The sequence below is a fragment of the Callorhinus ursinus genome, unplaced genomic scaffold (assembly GCF_003265705.2).
Source record: "Callorhinus ursinus isolate GAN/ISIS: 27379988/994484 unplaced genomic scaffold, GSC_fseal_2.0 scaffold15, whole genome shotgun sequence".
NCBI classification, from domain to species: domain Eukaryota; kingdom Metazoa; phylum Chordata; class Mammalia; order Carnivora; family Otariidae; genus Callorhinus; species Callorhinus ursinus.
In genome coordinates this window covers 8236176-8257309 of record NW_027397077.1, presented here as the reverse complement: position 1 = coordinate 8257309, position 21134 = coordinate 8236176, and the positions used below count along the sequence as shown (strand labels likewise).

The 21134-nt window shown below is 40.6% G+C and overlaps 1 protein-coding gene and 2 pseudogenes across 5 annotated transcripts in view; 1 reads left to right on the top strand and 2 right to left on the bottom strand.

The window, feature by feature from the left end:
* Nucleotides 1-21134, bottom strand: part of RAD54L2 (RAD54 like 2) — a 112215-nt gene that overhangs the window by 23431 nt on the left and 67650 nt on the right. For all 5 annotated transcript variants that reach the window (XM_025885382.2, XM_073901301.1, XM_025885381.2 and 2 more), the window contains 4 exons: nucleotides 5359-5560; nucleotides 3418-3557; nucleotides 2701-2817; nucleotides 2173-2399 (listed from right to left, as the gene is read on the bottom strand). In XM_025885382.2, the coding sequence (XP_025741167.1) occupies nucleotides 2173-2399; nucleotides 2701-2817; nucleotides 3418-3557; nucleotides 5359-5560 (686 nt within the window). The remainder of the gene's footprint in view (nucleotides 1-2172; nucleotides 2400-2700; nucleotides 2818-3417; nucleotides 3558-5358; nucleotides 5561-21134) is intronic.
* On the bottom strand, nucleotides 66-1505 carry LOC112833950 (dnaJ homolog subfamily A member 1-like; annotated as a pseudogene).
* Nucleotides 12303-12610, top strand: LOC112833951 (SNRPN upstream reading frame protein-like; annotated as a pseudogene).

Below are 21134 nucleotides of genomic sequence, written 5' to 3'. Positions count from 1 at the left end.
TAGTCTATTGGCTGGTGACAGTCTTCTTAGAGAAAACACAGAAAATCATTCACCTGGTACAATGGCCCATCTAAGGCAAAAATCTGCAGTACCAAATTCTTTTTTTTTTTTTTTAGCTTTTATATTTGAGTTTATTCTTCATTTAACTTTTAAAACACTACTGTAGTTGAATATTAAAACAAAAACAGTAGTAAGCAGTGAGCTATGATTATAGTCCTTCACTCATTCACTACCGCATATAAAATGCCAGCAGTGTTACTCACTGACCCCATTAAGAGGTCTGACACTGAACACCACCCCTGGGATGATGTTCATCATCCTCATAGGCTTCCCCATTGTAATGGTGCCTCTTTCCTGATTTAGATCAAAGTCCACCAGTTCTACCTGGTCCATTTCATCAGTCTCTTCCACTTCCTTCCTCTCAGGTAGGAGTTCTTCCAGCAAAGAGAGTTTATCAGGAGAGAGAAAGCCATTCCCAGGAAAGTTTACCTTAAATTCGATGATTAGGTGACCCTTCTCATATGGTCTACGATAAACTGGCATGTCTTAGTTTAGCACACACTTGATACCTCCATGCTTGACAATTTGACCTAGGTGAGAGGTGATGACGATGGTTCGGTTGTCAAGAGTAGATATTGGCTTTTGAAGGCCGCACAGTGCTTCAACCAGCTGTATGTCCATACACATGAAAAGATCTTCTCCTCGCCGGGTAAAAACTGCGTGGTCCTTCTGATCTAAAACAATGATAATATCTCCAGGTTCCAGTCCTGGTTCTTGGTCTCCTTTCACCATGGAATGTTATCTTCTGGCCATCCTTCATGCCTTTGTCAATATGAACTTCCAGAATCTTCTTCTCTCGAACTATCTTCCTCCCATTGCAGCTTCTACATCTGTCTTTGGGACTGATCTGTTCCCCATGGCCCTGGCACTCCATGCACACAGACTGAATTTGCTGAACCATTCCAGGTCCTATCTGATGAGTTCTCATTTGCATTCCAGTACCTCGGCAATTGGGACAACATTCAACTGCTCCTTTCTTACCACCTCAGCCTTCGCATTTATTGCAAATCACATTCTTTTGCAGAGCTAGTTTTCTTGCTGCACCATTATACAAATCTTCGAAGGTTACTGAGAGCTGATGCACAACATTTTTACCTCTCCTTTCTCGCTGCATCCTTCCTCCTCCTCCAAAAAACATATCAAAGATGTCCACGGGGGAGCCAAAACCACCACCAGCTCCACCTTCTTTAATTGCCTGTTCTCCTCCTTTGTCATATAATTCCCTTTTCTTTGCATCAGAGAGTACTTTGTAAGCTTTAGAAATCTGTTTAAACTTCTCTCCTTCATTTGGATTCTTATCAGGGTGGTACTTCAAGGCCAGTTTCCTGTAGGCCTTTTGCAATTCCTCTTGGGTGGCACTGGGTTTGACCCCTAAAACATCATAGTAAGTGGTTTCTTTCACCATTTTCTACAGCTGGTGGGAGGGCCGAGGCCGGTGTGGGGGAGCAGGAAGGAGCGCGTTGCTGGGCACAGCTCAGGCAGCCGCCGCTCCTCCGTGTCTCACCGAGCATTCTGGAAAGTTCCTGCAGTACCAAATTCTTGACAGCATCTCTCACTCAGCCCTTGGTTGCTTACCTCAAGATAGCCCATTCCATGAGGAGCAGTTCTTATTAAGAGTTATTATGTTGAGTCAACCTCTGTCTTCATGGAACTTCCACTTGGTTCCACATGGAACACCCCTTGGTCTTGGTTCAGGGCTCTGGGTCAACACAAACTACTCTGTTCCCTCCTATCAGGAAGTCCTTCAGACTTCTGACTCTTAAATCTCTTCTGGAACTACTTCCAGAATCAAATCAATTTCCTAATCAAAGCACTGCCCTCCAGACAGCATCCCAATCAGTCTTGCAGATCTCACAGAAGGAAGCTCAAGATCATTAAGCCGAGAGATCCAGTACCTTCTACACAATAGGGCAAACCTAAAGCTTGCCCTTCCCATTCATCAGGAATCCTGAAGCATCAACTCCTAAGAGGAAGGACACAGGCCTTTCCAATAAGCTGCTCTAGGTACCAAACAAGTACTTCACAGGCTGTGATGCTAAAAGCAACCAGCAGGTGATGCTCTCAGCAAGGAAGCTAAAAGGAAACAAAGAAGAGAGTCAAGATTTGCTGTACCTGATGAGGTTTCACTGCCTGTGCCAACTGCGGGGCCAGGAAGACATTCTCCTCCTCTGGAGGGTGGTTCAGGTTGACGAGGACCCGCCCCAGAGCATCGCGCTGGTTTAAGATGTCATTCACATGGGTGCCACCCTTCTCCTCTTCTTCATCCTCCTCACTGACAGACTCACTGCTGTCCACAATGTGCAGAGTGTCCTCCTCTCCAGAGCTCAGTTCAATCACCTCTGAGACAGCCAACAAAACAAAAACCCAGGGAGCGGAGATAATTTACTGCCCATCATTAAAGCATTACAGCATGGAAACAAAATTAGAACTTGTAAAATTTTGAGTTTTATTATTTCTCTCTTCTAGCTTCAAGTTAAGACAAGGGAAAACCCTACATTTATAAGGAGACTCTGGGACATTTGTCACAGTCAGACCCCAAACCGAATGGGGAAGGACTGATTTCAATTCAGAGGTACAGCCAATTACTCAGGGTAAACATTGAGTCAGGAGGACGTGGAGGCACCTCTGGCTCGACCTTACCATCTCGACTGCTTTTTTCGTCCTCACTGCCACTGCTGCTGTCCAAACAAATGACTTCCTGGGCCAGGACCCGAGGAGGCAGTTGCGGACCATCGCTTGCTCTTAAGACAATTTCCTCTAGGGAAGGAAAGATGGAAGGGAATGTCAAAACCACATTTAGCTCAAACCTACCTCCCCAAATGACTTTTCAGCCTTCTTCCTTTGTTGCTATCAAGGGGACTATCCCCTGAGAAGCAGAGGGGTGTCCCAAATACCTCAGTCCCCTTTCTAACTTCCCTTGTCTTTACTGGTTCTTACCTCCTGGTGTCCACCTGACCACTAGAAAAGATCCTAATCCCTTGGCATGTTAAGATCCAAAGTTATGGTAGAAAAAATTCAAGTAAGATCCGAGGAGTTACATTAAAAAAAAAAAAAAAACACACACACACATTATTATTTTTTTTTAAGTAAAGTCTATGCCCACATTGATCTCACAACCCTGAGATCAAGAGTCTCATGCTCTACCCACTAAGCCAGCTGGGACCCCTGAGGGGTACATTTTTACCCATCTTAAATTTGTAGATGTCTCTGATCATTTGCTCCTAAGAAACTGAATGACTCAAAAAGATTCCTGAGAGGCCACAGTCTTATTTCAGATCTGCCCCTCACCACTGTGTGTGTGCCCAAGGCCTCTTCTCCCTACACTTCAGGGCCTTTCCCGCCACCTCCACTGCTTACCGGGAAGGAACTCCAGGGGAACTGTAGGAATGGGGGCGGCGTAATCCTTCCTCTGCTGCTCCAGGCGTTTCCTTCTTTCCAACTCTTCCTGTTGTGCTGCTTTGGTAACCGGCTCCAACTGATCCTCCCGGAGCAGCTTTCTAAACATTACAAGAGTACTTGGGTTGGTTTACTTGAGATGTGGGCAATGTAATAATGTCAAGCTAAAAAGCTCATTGCTGAGCTCACAGATCTGAGGCAGGAGGAAAGAGAAGCCCCATCAGTCCCACACAGCCATGCAACAGGCAAGGTTAAAAAAAAAAAAAAATGGGGGAGACTATAAGGCTCAGGTGATTCTGGGCTAATATTTTTTCATATTATTTAACTTCCTGAGACATGCCCCTAAAGATTCATCTTTGCACATAACAGATCAAGAGTAAAACAGAGTAATTCATGATTCATCAAGTTGAAAAACAGTATTAAAAAACAGAGTTGTTATGTGGGAAAGTATATAGATGATTCTGCATCTTTATTTCCCAAACTTTGAGTAAATTTTTTTTTAATTTTATTATGTTATGTTAATCACCATACAACTTTATTTTATTTTATTTTATTGTTATGTTAGTCACCATATGATACATCATTAGTTTTTGCTGTGGTGATCCACAATTCACTGTTTTCATATAACACCCAGGGCTCCATGCAGTACGTGCCCTCTTTAATACCCATCACCGGGCTAACCCATCCCTCCAACCCCCTCCCCTCTAGAACCCTCAGTTTGTTTCTCAGAGGCCATAGTCTCTCATGGTTCATCTCTCCCTCCGATTTCCCCCCCTTCATTTTTCCCTTCCTTAATGTCCTCCATGCTATTCCTATGTTTCACAAATAAGTGAAACCATGTGATAATTGACTTTCTCTGCCTGACCTATTTCACTTAGCATAATCTCCTCCAGTCCCATCCATTTTGATGTAAAAGTTGGGTATTCTGATGGCTGAGTGATATTCCGTTGTATATATGGACCACATCTCCTTTATCCATTCATCTGTTGAAGGGCATCTCAGCTCTTTCCACAGTTTGGCTATTGTGGACATTGCTGCTATGAACATTGGGGTGCACGTGGCCCTTCTTTTCACTACATCTGTGTCTTTGGGGTAAATATCCAGGAGTAAAATTTTTAAGCTATCATTATGTTTGAAAAAAAAAACACAAAAACAGATGAGGGTAGGAGGAGAAAAAGATCTCACTGATCTCCTTTCTTTTTTTAAAAAGATTTTATTTATTTGACAGAGAGACACAGCGAGAGAGGGAACACAAGCAGGGGGAGTGGGAGAGGGAGAAGAAGGCTTCCCGCCGAGTAGGGAGCCCAATGTGGGGCTCGATCGCAGGACCCTGGGATCATGACCTGAGCCGAAGGCAGACACTTAACGACTGAGCCACCCAGGCGCCCCACACTGATCTCCTTTCAATAGCAAAAGAAGGGCTGTGACACAAGGAAGGGTTGTGGGGGATTTGGACAGTTAAGGTAGCTCACATCTGCCATTCACTTAGCTCAAGGAAAAAGCCCTGCTTTGGACCAGACAGTCCCCTGCCAACCAAAGTTGAGCTCTAAGAAAATGAGAATTCAACTTCTTTTATCTCCTCCTGTTTTGGAACATAAGGGAAAAATAAAGGAAAAAACAGAGTCCAACCAGAACGACCTAACATCCTTGGGCTGCCCCCAGGGCCTCCAGAGAGTAGGAGACTCCCCAGCACAGCCTGAGTGCCCACCACGTTTGCCCCACAACCTCTGACAGCCTGGGGTGATCCTGAGCTGCATCTCCACTATTAATTGGGGCACACAGCTTACATTGTTCTTCTTTGGAAAGGGGACTCTCCCGCTCAAACCAGTCCTGCTGACAGCCTTCAAGTGAAGGTAATACCTCTACTCCTTCCCTTCTCCTCTCACTCTAAGCACAGCTCACCGTATGTTTCTCCTCATGTGGGAGGGCTTCTGAGCTCTCTTCTTTTTGGGGTCCTCGGAGGCTAGGCTCTTGCCTTGGTGGCGCCTAAGCTGCTCTGAAGGCTCAGACTGAGATGAGGTAGTTGAAGTGCACCGCGGTGGCCGCTGCCCATCTTCCTCCAGCTGGGCACACTCAGTGCCACACATGTCTCCCAGGGATGGGTCTGAAAAGACAAGGGGAGAGAGGTGCCAGGGACTGACCTTTACAGGGAGAAAAGTGGGTTTTATTTTATTTTATTTATTTATTTGACAGATAGAGAGCACAAGCAGGCAGAGCAGCAGGCAGAAGGAGAGGGAGAAGCAGGCTCCCTGCTGAGCAGGGAGCCCAATGCGGGGCTCGATCCCAGGACCCTGGGATCATGACCTGAGCCGAAGGCAGACGCTTAACGACTGAGCCACCCAGGCATCCCGAAAAGTGGGTTTTGATGCCAGGCACACCTGGGTTCCAATCTCAATTCAGCAACTTATTAGCTGGTAAGCTAAGGCAAGTGACTTTATAGCTCTCTGAATCTCAGTGGACTGATTTATAAAATAAGAATAGCGATGCCTACATTTCAGAATTGTTATGAGGACTGAATAGTGTGCATGTCTAGAACCAAGCCTGCTTCAGAGTAGGCTCACAACAAATGACAGCCATCACTCTTGCTATAATTTAACACTCTGAGGAGAGTGAGGAAGCTTCATGGCCTCAGAATGTTCTGAAAGGGACAACAGGTTTCCAAATACAGCTCAGACTCACTTGTGTCTCATCTGCCAACAAGGGGAATATCCCTCCTTTCAGTGTTTTAAAGCATTCACTCCTTCGATTCACTGGCCATTCAATGAGGGCCTACAACATGCCAAACACTGTCCAAGATGCTTCAAGGGATGTTTTTAAGACTTCTTCCTTGCAAGGAGCTTGTTTGTTTTCTAGACATAATAAAGCAAGGTGTGCTAAACACCACAGGAAGGGCAGTCTAACTGACCTAAAGAACTTAAAAATATAAGACATCATTTTTCTAGCCAGAGATAATTAGCTAAATCAAGAATAATTGCCTTAGGGTCACAGGAATATGAAAGACACTACTTTGTGGTGTGATCACACAAGGAATTACATGAGAGGTAAAATATAAGTGAAGCCTTGAAAGGTGAGAATGTCTAAAGGTACTGCCTTGAGGAGGGGAAAAAAGGAGGAAATTCCTGGCGGAGGGAATGTCATTTGTGTCGTCAAACACCGGCAAGGACTGGGGTTGGAAAAGCAGGGTCCGAGTGCACACCCTCTTCCTCAGCCTGCCGAGCAGCATTCTGTTTATGCGATGGGCAGGCTTTGACAGTCACATAGATCATAAGCCTGTCTCCAAATCCACCAGAGCCTCCCAGATACAAGAAGTACACAACCAAAAAGTCTTTCCTAAAGGTAAGAGCAATGTAAAGCTAGAACATAAACGCTATAACTGAGATGGGCTGATCAATGCCACTTCACTCTCAGGCAGGAAGGACTCAGGAAGTCTAGGGTTTTGGTGGGATGATTTTTGTTTGTTTTTAACTAAACTTTAAAGATTTGCTTATTTATTTTAGAAAGAGAGATAGAGAGCACGAGTGGGGGGTGGGCAGAGGGAGAGGGAGAGAGAATCTCAAGCAGATTCCATGCTGAGCACAGAGCCCGATGTGGGGTTCGATCCCATGACCCCAAGATCACAAGCTGAGCCGAAGTCAAGAATGGGACACTCAACCAACCACACCACATAGGCACCCCATGTTTTTAACTAAACTTTAAACTTTATTTGGATTTCACCAGTTTGCCACTAATGTCCTTTTTCTGCTACAGGATTCCATTCAGGATATCATGTTGCATCTAGCTCTCATGTCTCAGTCTCTCTAAACTGTGGCAGTTTCTCAATCTATTCTTGTCTTTCATGACCTCGACAGTTTTTTGAAAAGTACTGGTCAGGTGTTTTGTAGACTGTCCCCTAATTTGAGCATCTGATGTTTTCTCATGATCAGACTGGAGTTATGCTTTGCAGGGAAAGAATACCACAGAAGTAAAGTGTCCTTCCTTCTCATCACATCTTATCAGGATACATGCTATCAATATGACTTACTACTGGTGATATTAACCTTCATCACTTGTTTAAAGTGGTGTCTGCCAGATTTCTCCACTGTAAAATTACTATTTTCCCCCTTTCCATATTTTATAAGCAAATCACTAAGCCCAGCCCACATTCAAGGGGAAGAGAATTAAACACTATTTCCTGAGAGAGGGGCATCAAAGAATTTCTGGACATATGTCAAAATCATATGCAAATATTTGGGGTGGTAGAGAACTGTGAGGCTTTGAGAATGCAAATATCCAGTTTCTTAAAATTTACCCACTCATTTTAACATTCATCAGTGGATCTTACCAGGAGGAATTATTACTATGGTGTTCTAATAGTGGTTTTCCATTTTCCTCTTTATGTCTACATTCATTATTTGGAATTCTTCTGTGAGGAAGATCTGTCCCTTCTCCCTCATTTATATATTCAACATTTGTTTATATCAGTATGGACTCAGGTGCCAATAGGGTAAGAAACACTGAACACTGTAGCCTTTGGTAAAGGGAGACAGTGCTGCCATAGACTTCAGTGAGTGAACCAGTAAGCTGATGTCCCCAAACCAAAAGAAAGACGTATCATGGGTCATCATCATATGCACTTAATCACCAAAAAATAACAAATGGACTATATCATAAGCCAGTGGCCAAGTCACAGAATCATGAGTGTTCCAGATACTCTATCACTGCTTATCTTCTGTGGTTTGGTGTAGCCCCTATTATCACTGTGGGTTCCTTATGGTCTCTTTCAGATGGATGTCAGGTTCTAGAACAGCATGGAGTTGGGAACTAATGTTTCCTGAGAGATAGCCAAGCATAGGGGTTTACTATGGACACTGAAACCAGACTTCTGGGGTGTGACACCAGCTGTCCCTTATTTGTTCCTCAATTATATAAAGGGAATAACAACTGTCATGCTATTCCTTAGCCTGACAGTTGAGGAGATGGTTATGTGAGACAGCCTAGACGAAGTGCTGGAACAATGCACATGGTAAACACCATATAAAACAGCTGCTGCTTTTCCTAGGACTACTATCCTTCCAGCTATAAGGAATGAGTTTGGTTTCTTATCTCCTCTCTTTCTTATGATAACTGCAAGGTGAATTTTGCTCCCCTCATTCTAAATTTGAGAAACCAAAGCCCTAAAAAGTTAAAAAAAAAAAAAAAAAAGGAAAGAAAGAAAGAAATAGCTTGCCTATGGGTATATAGGAACCAAGTAGGAAAACAGGAGCAGACCGATAAGAGAACAAGCCTCATGGTCAGGCAGTGCTAGTGTTGAATCCTGGTGCTGTCACTTACTTACTAGCTCTATGTTCATGAGTTCAACTTTTCCGAGCCTTAGTTCCCCACATTTGTAAAATGGGGGTGTCAACAGCTTTCTTAGGGAAAATATCCTTCTTTAAACCCAGGTCTGCCACACTCCATGACACTTCATACTCCCAACCACACTGAACAGTCTAGGAGCAGACAAAGCTACAGGGCTTGCTCAGCCATGCTGAGTAGCAGTATTTATTCATGTGGAAAATTCAAACTTTATATATTCTATATATATTATATATTCTAATCAAAAATCAGAAATAAGAAAGCAAAAGAAGCAGAAATAAAACAAACTGCATTGTTCTCACAAAATGAGCATTTCTTACAAATACACAGGTACATGTGTATACACATACACACACACACACACACACACACACACACACACACACACCAGCCACATGAAACTCCAGACCACATCCTCGTTCTAAACCTCTCCACATGAGACTACCACAAACTAGCCACTGTTGCCTCTCCTGCCCCTTGCCTTTTAGTCTAGCCTAACATACATGGGAGCATTTGAGTACCAGGCCCTGTACCAAGGCACAGTGGAATGGTCCACATGGGGAAACCCGTGAGGCGAGCACCTAACAACAACAACACTTGGGGAAAGGACACCCAATCCAGCCTTGCCTAGGGCTGGGCATGGGGGTAGTAGTCCTCGGAAAAGCAGCGGCTGTTTTATATGGTGTTTACTATGTGCTGAGCATTGTTCCAGCACTTTGTCTAGTCCTCCCATGTCCTCCTTGGAAGAGGTGAAACCTGGGTTTAATCTAATATAATAAGTAGGCACCAACTAGTAAAAGGAAAGAAAGAACATTCTAGGCAGATACAGGAACATAAGCAAAAGGAACAGATACTTTAAACAAGGTGGAATAGTTGAGAAAATACATGCAGTTCAATACTGGCTAAAATTAATTAAGCAAAACAGCAGCAGGAAGGGCCTTCCAACCCAACAACCACTTCCCTATCTTTCCCCAGGAGCCCCTCATCTAAGACAGACTAAGGTATATACCCAAGATCCTTCCTACATCCTGGCACAGACATCAACCCCTGTCCGGGGGAGGACTAGTTCCAAGACCCCTTCTTCCTAGCCTTCTACATTCCACTGACAACTGTTTGGGTGGGGAGAGGAAGCTAATGTGGCCAATATAAAATCTGGGGCTGGAAGGGGGTAGTGGGCATGGACATGTGTGCACAAATGCACACACACTCACATGTAAGTACCCCGGGTGATTCACTCTCCTGCAGCAGCGGTGGAAGCAGCTTCCTTGGCTCTCATACTGAGAGAACACTGAAGGGTTTTAGGTAGATACCTTGCTTTTTGAAGAGCAAAGGGGAAATGGCTAAGGGAGGTACCAGACAAGAAATGTTTGTGAGGGGACAATGCAATTCCATTAACAGGAGCGAGAGGTTAAAACATCACAGTCCCTTCTCTGTTACCACAGGATCCACAGCAGGCCTTTTACAAAAGGCCTCCCAAAGACAGCAGAGTCCACGGTGACAAGAAGCACTGGGAACACAACACGAGCCTTGGCTTGTGGACATCTTCCACCCACTGAGAAAGTAAGGTGCTCCTGCTCTGTGTGTCCAGCCAGATATGAGAACTGAAAGAGAAGTTCCAAAGGAGCTGCAAATCTGACTGGCTACCCTCCCCTCAAACAGTCCTCTCCTATTTCTACCTGAAGCACTACCCGAGGAAAGAAAGGTCAGCAATTCTGTTTTCCTTAAGAAGAACTACCATTGCTTCGGGCCCCCACCCGTCCAAAGAGCTGACACTTCCATGGCATTGTCACATAGTATTACTGTCACTTCTCTCCTAACTTATAGCCCTCAATTCTTCCCTTGTAAAGCGGGGGGCTATCATATTCTTCATCCCAAAGGAATAGATTGCTGGACAGCAGAGTCCCTAAGAGGGGATATCTCTTGCTAAATGGCTACTTGACCAATACTGCAGCTTGCCCTACACAATTACACTTGAGGCTGGGTTGGCACACCTCAACTTGGTGTTTTGCTAGGTCCTCTGACCTGGTTCCGATAATGAAATTTGATGTTCTCCTGGCCTTAAGGCCTTTTGTTTCTATTTCACAAGCAAATTTATTGAGTAACCACTTGGAGGAACAGTTGGAAGCAAGGTTAGAAAGCAGGCAGATAGGACAGAGTCAGAGTATAGAGGGCAGGCCTTGAATGTCAGGTCAAGGGGTCTGCTTTTCATCTACTGGGCAGTGGGAATTTGTTGCCAACTGTTGTATTTCCTTTTTCTGGTTTCTGCCTTGCAGAGTGGGCTGTTTCTGGGAGAAGGAAGAACAAAATCTGATAACCTTTCAATATCACAGACAAATTCACAATCAAACATTCCAGCTTGTAAGGTCTAGCTTTGAATTCCTGTATGACTCAGGGTTGAATGTGGCCAAGTACAGTAGCAATTTTAAAATGATCAAAGTATATACAATTCTCATGTATACTTAGTTCAGACACAGGTTTCCCCTTTACACAGAGGATACAGGTCTAAACCAACTCCTTACCAACCAGTATTCTTTGAATGAATCTTCAGCTTCTGGATTCAACAACACTGTTTGCTTGTTAAAGAGCTTTAGTTTACAGATGTACTAATATTTAAAGTTTGTTGTCATGTAAGTCAATGGTTTACAAATGCTTCATTGCTGCTTCATGATGCTTATTATGAAGTTTCTGGTTTTTACATAACACTATAATATATACCACATCTTAAACTATTCTTAATAATAAACTATTATTTCAAAATTTCTATAATTAATTTTTCCCCAAGTCAAAATGCAACTTTCCACTGCATGTTCTTTTGTATCCTCTGAATAATGAACCATGTGAATTTACAACCTAATCAAAATCATTAATTTAACTTTCAAAAATAGCCCTCCCTAAACTTCTGGAAAATAATCCACTAAAAGCCGCTAAGGAAAAAGAGAAAAGGGTCAACAAGGAGGTAAAGAGACATGTGGTTTAAAAAGTCAATGATTATTACCACCCAAATTCAGGATCATAGAATCAGATCTGGTCGCAAATACCCCTGAACTTTCTCCTTCACGTGAGCCAGCTGTGAGCAGCAATCACTAGAGTTAATATAAACACCAACGAACACTTACATAAGCTTCTCAGGAATGAGTTATGAACACCACCACGACAAATATGACTAGCTAAACGAGGAACATTGAAAGAAAAATCTCTTATGTTTCATTTGTTGGGAGTATAAGGTACAAACACACTTCCAGGACCCTCTCTCTTCTTCCTTCCCAATCCCATCTGTATAAACAAAGCTCAGTGAATTCCAAGTCTTACCATATGCCTTATGGTGATGTGATACAATGGGATGTATACACCACAACTATTATGTATGTGTGCCAAAACATTACTTGAATCTCAACACACCTTGAGATCTCACTACCAGTTTGCAAAAATACAGGGAAAAAGAACCATGCAGACAGAGTGGAGTGGCCACTGGAGCTGTATGCACTCTGTTCTAAGGAGCAACCAGCAGTGTGATGAAGCAGGCCAGGGACCACTTACACCTGAGATAGACTACAGGACAGCACGTACCAGAGGTAGAAGTCCAAGTCAAACACAGAAGGACAGCCTCACTGAACAACCAAGAGTGTCATCTGTGCCCGAAGTGATTTCAGCAGCAGCCGGTACCTGTGGTGGATTTCCAGGTGAACTAAGGCATTCTTAGCTGAGACACCAAGACATGGTTAAAGCAGTATTAGAACATCCAGGTAGCTGCTTTCCAAGTAAAAAACCAGCTGACAATGTATTGATGTATTTGAATCAGCTGACAATATAATAAAGATAATATCCATGATTTTCAGAAAACAAAAGAATTATGTTAAATTTGTTAAGCAAGACCACAAGGATGCATTCAGCAAAATCTAGAAATGTATGAAACTACAGTAACAAGTGAATCCTTTTCTTCTGCAAATAAGTTGCAAGGAAAAAAAGAAAATGAAAAAGAGGTAAGGGAAGCTCAGATTAAGCAGATTTAAAAGACAAATGAACTAAATGTGGAATTTGTAGGGATTTTAATGAAATAACAGTAAAAATAATCTTTAAAAGATAATCAGGGATTATCCAGATAGTTCATGATATAAGGAACTACTGATTTAAAATATTTAAGTGTGATAATGGTATTGTGTTTATTTTTGTTTTTGTTTCTAGGACTTTAATGTTAGAAGATAGAGTAAATACACTCTGAAGTTTACAGATAAAATGTTACAACATTAAGGATCTACTTCCAAATAATCCAAGGTTGGAGAGAACAAATGAAACAAGACTAGCCTTGTATTCACAACTATTGAAGAGAATACTGGAAATACAGGGTTTATTTTACTATTGTCTCTTTTTCTATTTCATTTGAGATTTTCCAGAATAAAACTCAACTATTTTAATTTTAGAAGTCTTAACAGAAGATAAAATATAATAAGCACTAATCTCTAAACTATTTAGATCTCAACTTTTCCACAATTGTTAATATACATTTGCATAGTTTATACTGGTAACCAATGAGTACACATCATTTTGTGTTCTGTTTTGGTCGCATGTTACATACATATAAATATTTCTTTGACATAGTCCACATACTCATCATTTTAATGGCAGGCTATCAGTAAATCACAGAATGCTTTGTCATTCAGGCTCACTCTTAGTTTTTATTTGTATCTTTAGTGGCATAAATATCTTTGCACAAATTACTTTTCCTTTTGATTTACTTATTTGTGGTACAATCCACTATAGTTGGGGAAATGAGCAAAGAGTTTAAATGTTCAGATATTGGTAAACTTTTTCTATAAAAAGCCTGATAGTAAACACTTCAGGTTTTGTGGGTCATGGGTCTCTGTTGTAACTACTCAACTTTACCAGAGTAGCTCAAAAGCAGCCATACATAAACATGTAAGTGAACAAGGACAGCTGTGTTCCAGCACAATTCTGTTTACAAAAACAGGCCAAAACAATTTTGAAAAAGAACAAAGGAGGACACACACTTCCTGATTTCCAAACTTACTATGAAGCTACAATGATCAAAACAATGTGGAACTAGCATAAAGACAGCAATATACACCAATAAAATAGGACAGAGAGCACAGAAATAAACCCTCACATATATGGTCAAAGGATTTTCAACAAGAGTGCCAATACCATTCACAAGAAAAGGATAGTCTCTTTAGCAAGCAGCGCTGGGAAAACCACATATCCACATGCTGAAGAATGAAACTGGACCCTTACCTTACACCATATACAAAAATTAACTCAAAATGGATCAAAGACCTAAATGTAAAACCTAAAATTATATAAAACTTAGAAGAAAACATAAGGGTAAAACCTGATGACACTGGATTTGGCAATGAGCTCTTGGATAGGAAACCAAAGGCACAGGCAACAAAAGAAAGAAAAAAAAGACAAATTGGACTTCATGAAAACTTAAAATTGTGGGCAGGAAAAGACACTATCAACAGAGTGAAAAGACAACCCATGGAATGGGAGTAAATATTTGCAAGCCATGTATCTGATGAGGGATTAATATCCAAAATATATAAAGAACTCCTAAGACTCAGTGACAAAAAAACCAAACTGATTCAAAAATGGCAAAGGACATAAACAGACATTTCTCCAAAGAAGATCTATAAATGACCAATAAGCAACTGAAAAGATGCATAAAATCACTCATCATTAGGGAAACGTAAATTGACACTACAATAACATATCACATCACAGCCATTTAGGATGGCTACTACCAAAAAAACCAAAGAACCAGCATTAGCAAGAATGTGAAGAAATTGGAACCCTTGTGTGCTGTTGGCAAGAATGTACAATGACAAAGCTGCTATGGAAAACAGTATGGCAACCCCTCACAAAGTTAAAACACTGGATTGCCATATGATCCAGCCATTCCACTTCTGGATGTATACTCGAACTGACAGTAGGGTCTTGACATGACATACAGCTGTTTTCATAGCATCATTATTTATAATAGCTAAGATGTGGAAACAACCTAAGTATCCACTGATGGATGAAGGGATAAGCAAAATGTGATATATGCACACAATGGAATAGTATACAGCCTTTAAAAAGGAAGGAAATTCTAACACACTACAGCATGAGTGAATCTTAAGGACATTATGTTAAGTGAAGTAATTCAGTCACAAAAGGACAAATACTATACGATTCCATCTATATGAGGTACTTAAGGTAGTTAAAATCATAAAGACAAAAAGTAGAATGGTGGTTCCCAAGGGCTAGGAAGAAAAAGTAATGGAGTGATGGTTTAATGGTTATAGCGTTTCAATATGGGATGATGAAAAAGTTTTGGTGATGGTTAGTGGTGATGGTTGCAGAACAATGTAAATTTACTTAATGCCACTAAATTCTACACTTTAAGATGGCTAAAATAGGATGCCTGGGTGGCTTAGTTGGTTGTTCATCTGACTCTTGATCTCAGCTCCGGTCTCAATCTCAGGGTCATGAGTTCAAGCCCTGCATTGGGCTCCACATTGGGCATGGAGCCTACTTAAAAAATAAAAAATGAAAATGGCTAAAATGGTAAATTGTATGTTACATATATTTTAACACACACAGTTGACTTAGTCATTATGCTAAGTTAAAGAAGTCTAACACAAAAGGCCTCATACTGTATAATTCCATTTACAGAAATGTCCAGAACAAGTAAATCTCTACAGACAGAAGTATGATAGTGGTTGCCAGGGACTGAGAGAGAGGATAATGGGAGTGACTGCTTATGGATAAGGGGGTTTTCTTTTTGGGGTGATGAACATGTTCTGAAATTAGACAGTGGTGATGGTCCAAAAACCTTGATATACTAAAAATCATTGAATTGTACACTTCAAAATGGTGACTTATACCTCAATAAGAATATATACATATTTTTAAATGTTAGCTTGCTGCTTCTGCTTGCAGCTAAGGTGGAATAGCCTGAGGCAAACCAATGCTTGCCCTAAGAATAGCTAGAAATATGTTATCAAATTTAAAAACAACAAGAGCAACAACAACAAAGCCTTTTGAAGGCACTGAAGAGATGCTGAGAGGACCAGAAGTAGAAGGGACGAGATTCCAGAGGAAGGGAAATTAAGAAGAGATGAGCCAGCATTCTACTGCCATTTATTCTCCTCTTTCGCCAAGTCTGGTTGCTGGGGCAAGCTGAGAGTCACCCAAACAGAGGGCTGTTAATAAGTAAACAAACCAGAAGAACTTTTGACAATTTCACTGGACTAAAAAGACAAAACTTGAAGACATGAGGGACCACGATCCTGGTGAAAAGGCGAAACAGAACTGAGGCAAAAACCCAGTTCATTTCCATTCAAGCCATTTACTTCACTCTAAAGCTGAGTGAGATGGAGGTTAAGAAGCTAAGCAGAATACCACTGAAAAGCAGAGCAGATGTTTCTGCAATCTTGAGGTGCATAGAAGATAAGGATTAGAATTAGGAACTATCAGAGCAGATGGTCCCAGTGAACATCTTGGCTCTCAGTTGGAACTTATGGGATGACCACACTCTAGAAACAGGGGTGTGCCAGAAGTAAACAAATGCTTCTAAACTATGATCAGCATTTATTGCACTTTGTCTTGCTGGATTAAGGTGACCAGCCCCACTATATGTGCCTAGAAGAGGAAAAGGACACTCTCTAAAGATATCATCCATAGTCTCTAAAACTTTCTATATACACTGCCCAGCATTCAATGAAAAATTACCAGCTATGCCAGAAGACAAGATCAAATGATCAAAAACTAAGAAGGACAAACAGACAATAGAACCAAAATCACTGGTGATCTAGATACTAAAAAATAAAAAATAAAACTGATAAAATGTGTAAAAAAACAAAGAAATGGAGAAAATAAATGAAAAGATGGATAATGTCACCAGATAATCAGAATATATAAAAGAAGAGAATCAATTCTCACTGATATGTGGAATTTAAGAAACAAAACAGAGGATCATAGGGGAAAATAGGAAAAAATAGAACAAGATGAAACCAGAGAGGGAGACAAACCATAAGAGACTCTTAATCATAGGAAACAAACTGAGGACTCCTGGAGGGGAGGTGGGGAGGGGGAATGGGTCACTAGGTGAAGACATTAAGAAGGGCACGTGATGTACTGAGCACTGGGTATTATATAAGACTGATGAATCATTGACCTCTACCTCTGAAACCAATAATACATTATATGTTAATTGAATTTAAATTTTAAAAATAAATTAAAAAAAAAGAATCAAAGAGATATTCTAGAAACAACATACATAGTAATGAATCAAGAAGCTCCATAGATGACAGGTAGGATAAACAGAAAAAAAAAAATACAACAAAAAACCATTCCTAGGCAGATTATATAGCAAAAGTGCTGAAAACTAATGACAAAGAAAAAAATTGCACAAGCAGTCATGAGTGGGGGAGAACAAAACACCTTCAAAGGAGCAACAACAGAATAACAATGGATTCTTGAGACATGAAAGGCACTAGAAGACAGTGGAAAATTTCTACGTTTTTAAAGAAAATAACTGGCAACCTAGAATTTTGTACCAGCTAATACATGACTCAAAAATGAGGGCAAAATAAAGCAACTTTCAGACAAACAAAAACACAGATTAAATTTGTTGCCCAGAAACATACCCAAAAATAAATACCAAAGGAAATCCTTTAGACAGAAAGAAAATGATCTCAGTCAAAAAACAGAAATGAAGGAAGGAATAAAAAATAACAAAAAGGGAAGTGCTCCTAACCATTTCCAATTGGCACTGCTTGATTTGATGTTTGCTCAAATAAACTCTTAAAAATTGAAAAGAATAACAAAAAGGGTCTATGTGTGGAAAATATAAATACTGACCGGAGAAAAACAATATTTTGTGGCATTTAAAATGTACAGAATTAAAATAAGGATATATAACATAAAATGCAGGAAAGAGGTAAACAGATTTAAAATGTTCTAAGGTGGGGCACCAGCATGGCACAGTTGGTTAAGCGTCTGACTCTTGGTTTTGGCTCAGGTTGTGATCTCAGGGTGGTGAGATAGAGCCCCATATCAAGCTCCACGCTCAGCAGTCTGCTTGAGATTTCCTCTCCCTCTCCCTCTGTCCTTCCTGCTTGTGCTAGCTCTCTAATAAATAAATAAATAAATAAATAAATAAATAAATAAATAAATAAATAAATAAATCTATCTTAAAAATTAAAAATAAAAAAAAGTTCTAAGATTCTAATATAGTTGGGGAAGTAATAAAAGCAATGATTTATATTAGACAAGGATAGATACTGTAATCTAGGATAACCACTACAAGCACAGTAAAAGACTGTATAACTAACAAGCCTGTAGGGAGAAAACTGAATCTAAAACAACAAAAAGCCACACACAAAAAAAACAACTTGATTAATCCAAAGGAAGAAAAAGAACAAGATAGAAGATGAGATAGAAAATAAATACCAACATGATAAATTTTAACACAACTATATCAATAATTACATTAAATATAAATGAACTAAAGTCCAATTAAAAGACTAAGACTGGATTAAAAAAACAAAACCCAACTAACTGGTGCTAGCGTGAAAAACAACTTAAATAAGAGGAAAAAAGTTGAAAGAGAATAGAAAAAAAAGTTGAAAAAAAGACACTAAGAAATGCTAACCAAAAGCTGACATATCTATACTCATATCACGTGAAAGAGACATTAGGGTAAGAAGCACACTAGAAATAAAAAGGGACGTTTCATAATGACAAAAAGTCAGTGTACAAAGAAGATATAGCAGTATCACATCTGTATGCACACAATATCTTAGCCTCAAAATACATCAAAACTGACAAAACTGAAAGAAGGAATACAGAAATCTACAAATCTACAAAAGACCAACATGCCTTTTTCAAGAATAAGAGCCAACAGACAAAAGTACCAGTAAGGCCATACAAGAACTGAATGAAACAATTAACAAACATATTTAGAACACTTCACTTGATAATGACAAAACACACATTCTTTTCAACAGCTTATGCACCATTTATCAAAACTATCCATTTACTGCACCATAAAGCAAACCTCAACAAATTTCAAACATGTGAAATCATTCAGAGTATGTATCTGGCCACAATGAGAGCAAAATAGAGATACTAGAAGTCTAGCAGTGCTAGGAAAAGAGCAGTGCCAGGGGAACTGGGGACTTCTAGACTTGCCAGAGTTGAAAGATCTCATTAAGATCTTATATAACACCCCTACCATCCAGCTGAGACAAAAGAAAGGCTGTCCCTCAGAGTAAGAACCACACTCTAGAGTTAAGACCTATACTATATCCTCCCTAACAAAGCCTAAAACCAAGCCCTGACATGGTCTGCAAGAAGAGAGAATTTAGAGATTGAATCCTACCAAATGGCAAACAACCAAGGCTTCACAAGTTCAAGGGAATCAATCAGTAACTGAACTGCCTGCTAAAACTAAAATGTACACTCTTTAAGGAAGATAACAGAATGCAGAGCCTATATATTATGTGCAAAGACCATTTTATTTAATCAAAAATCACCAGATATGCAAAGAAACAGGAAAAATATCTACAGTCAAAAATACAATCAAGAGACATCTAGGGGTGCCCGATTGGCTCAGTCAGTAGAGCTTGCAACTCTTGATTTCGGGGTAGTGAGTTCGAGCCAACATTGGGTATAGACCTTACTTTAGGAAGGGAGGGAGGGACGGAGGGAGGGAAACCTTGATGGCCTAGATGTTAGGACTGTCAGCCAAGCAGTAGCTATGAGAAATAATAAATGTTACTGTCTTAAATCACCTAAGTTTGGGGGAAACTTGTGACATAGTATTAGTAACTGAAACAGAAACTTGGTACTTGGGGTATATAAAAATTAAAAATTCAATAAAAAATTAAACTATGGGCTCGTGTTTGGGGTCAAGTAAGTGGAAGTTAGTGAAGAGACTGGTCATAAAAGCCCAAAGGGCTTCAAGGAGATTATAGAGGAAGGTTTAAAGGAAAATGTTATAGGAAGCTAAAGGAAAAGAAACACTGTTTCAGAAAGTTTAGCAACTCTATCAGCAGCAGTAACGTGCAAAATTAATGGGGCACCTGTCTGAGTCCGTTAAGTGTCTGACTTCAGCTCAGGTCATGATCTCAGGGTCCTGGGATTGGCCTGCACTGGGCTCCATGCTCAGCGGGGAGTCTGCTTGTCCCTCTCTCTCTGCACCTCCCCCTGCTCATGCACACTGTCTCACTCGTGCACACACTCTTTCTCTAATAAATAAAATCCTAAAAAAAAAAAAGGAAAATTGAGATCAAATCCAGGGTAGACCTGTAAGATCCTTTGTTATGATCTCAGAAATATTTAAAGTAGTGCCTCATAGGCCTTTTCAGACAAAAGGCCTCCTAAAGATTCTGCAGGCATGCCTAGCAGATCTTCTCTGTTAAAAAACAAAACTTAGAAAAATCTTAGAGTATTATCCTATAGCAGCCTCCCTAGAAGGCCAACCAGAAAAGAAATTATCTTGAAGAGATTTGTGGGTATAGCTTTTACCTAGTGAAGTAGATTTTATACTGATATACAAGTTTATAAAGCAAATGTATGAGCCTGAACTGGAAGGGATATAAACATTACAAAATGAAGAAGGCTTTGGACCCTCAAACTTCTAGAGGCAGTCAGAAAGCTGGGATTCAACTGTAATCCAGGTTACTTTTTGTGAAATGGAAGGATTATTCAGAAGGCAGAACTAAGATCCTAGAGGATAACACCAAAAGCACTGGAGAAATATTGAGTTCCCAATGAGTAATACTGAGTTCTAATCAAGGAACTAGCAAAATGTGCTCAGCTAGGGATTTTATTTTATTTTTTTTAAGATTATTTATTTATTTATTTATTTGACAGAGAGAGAGAGAGCGAGCGAGCGAGAGCAGGAACACAAGCAGGGGGAGTGGGAGAGGGAGAAGCAGGCTTCCTGCCGAGCAGGGAGTCCAGTGTGGGGCTCGATCCCAGGACCCTGGGATCACGACCTGAGCCCAAGGCAGATGCTTAATGACTGAGCCACCCAGGTGCCTGACAGCTAGGACTTTTAGAAAGGCTATAGATCAATGACTGCTGTGTGCCTCATTCCCTTCTCTCTCCCCCACTTCATCTGCCCTATCTTTTGAATGAGATATCTATCTTGTCCTGGTCTCTTTAGTTCATAAAAGTCTTCAAATAAGAAAAACTACTTAAGGGGTGAACTCAAGAAACTACAACTGAAAGCCACACTCACACATGGATCTGAGTTAGAGGACAAGATCTTGGACTATAAGCTGATGCTGTACTGGGATGAAACTTTGGGGGTCTTGAGGAAAGGGGCAGTGTATTTT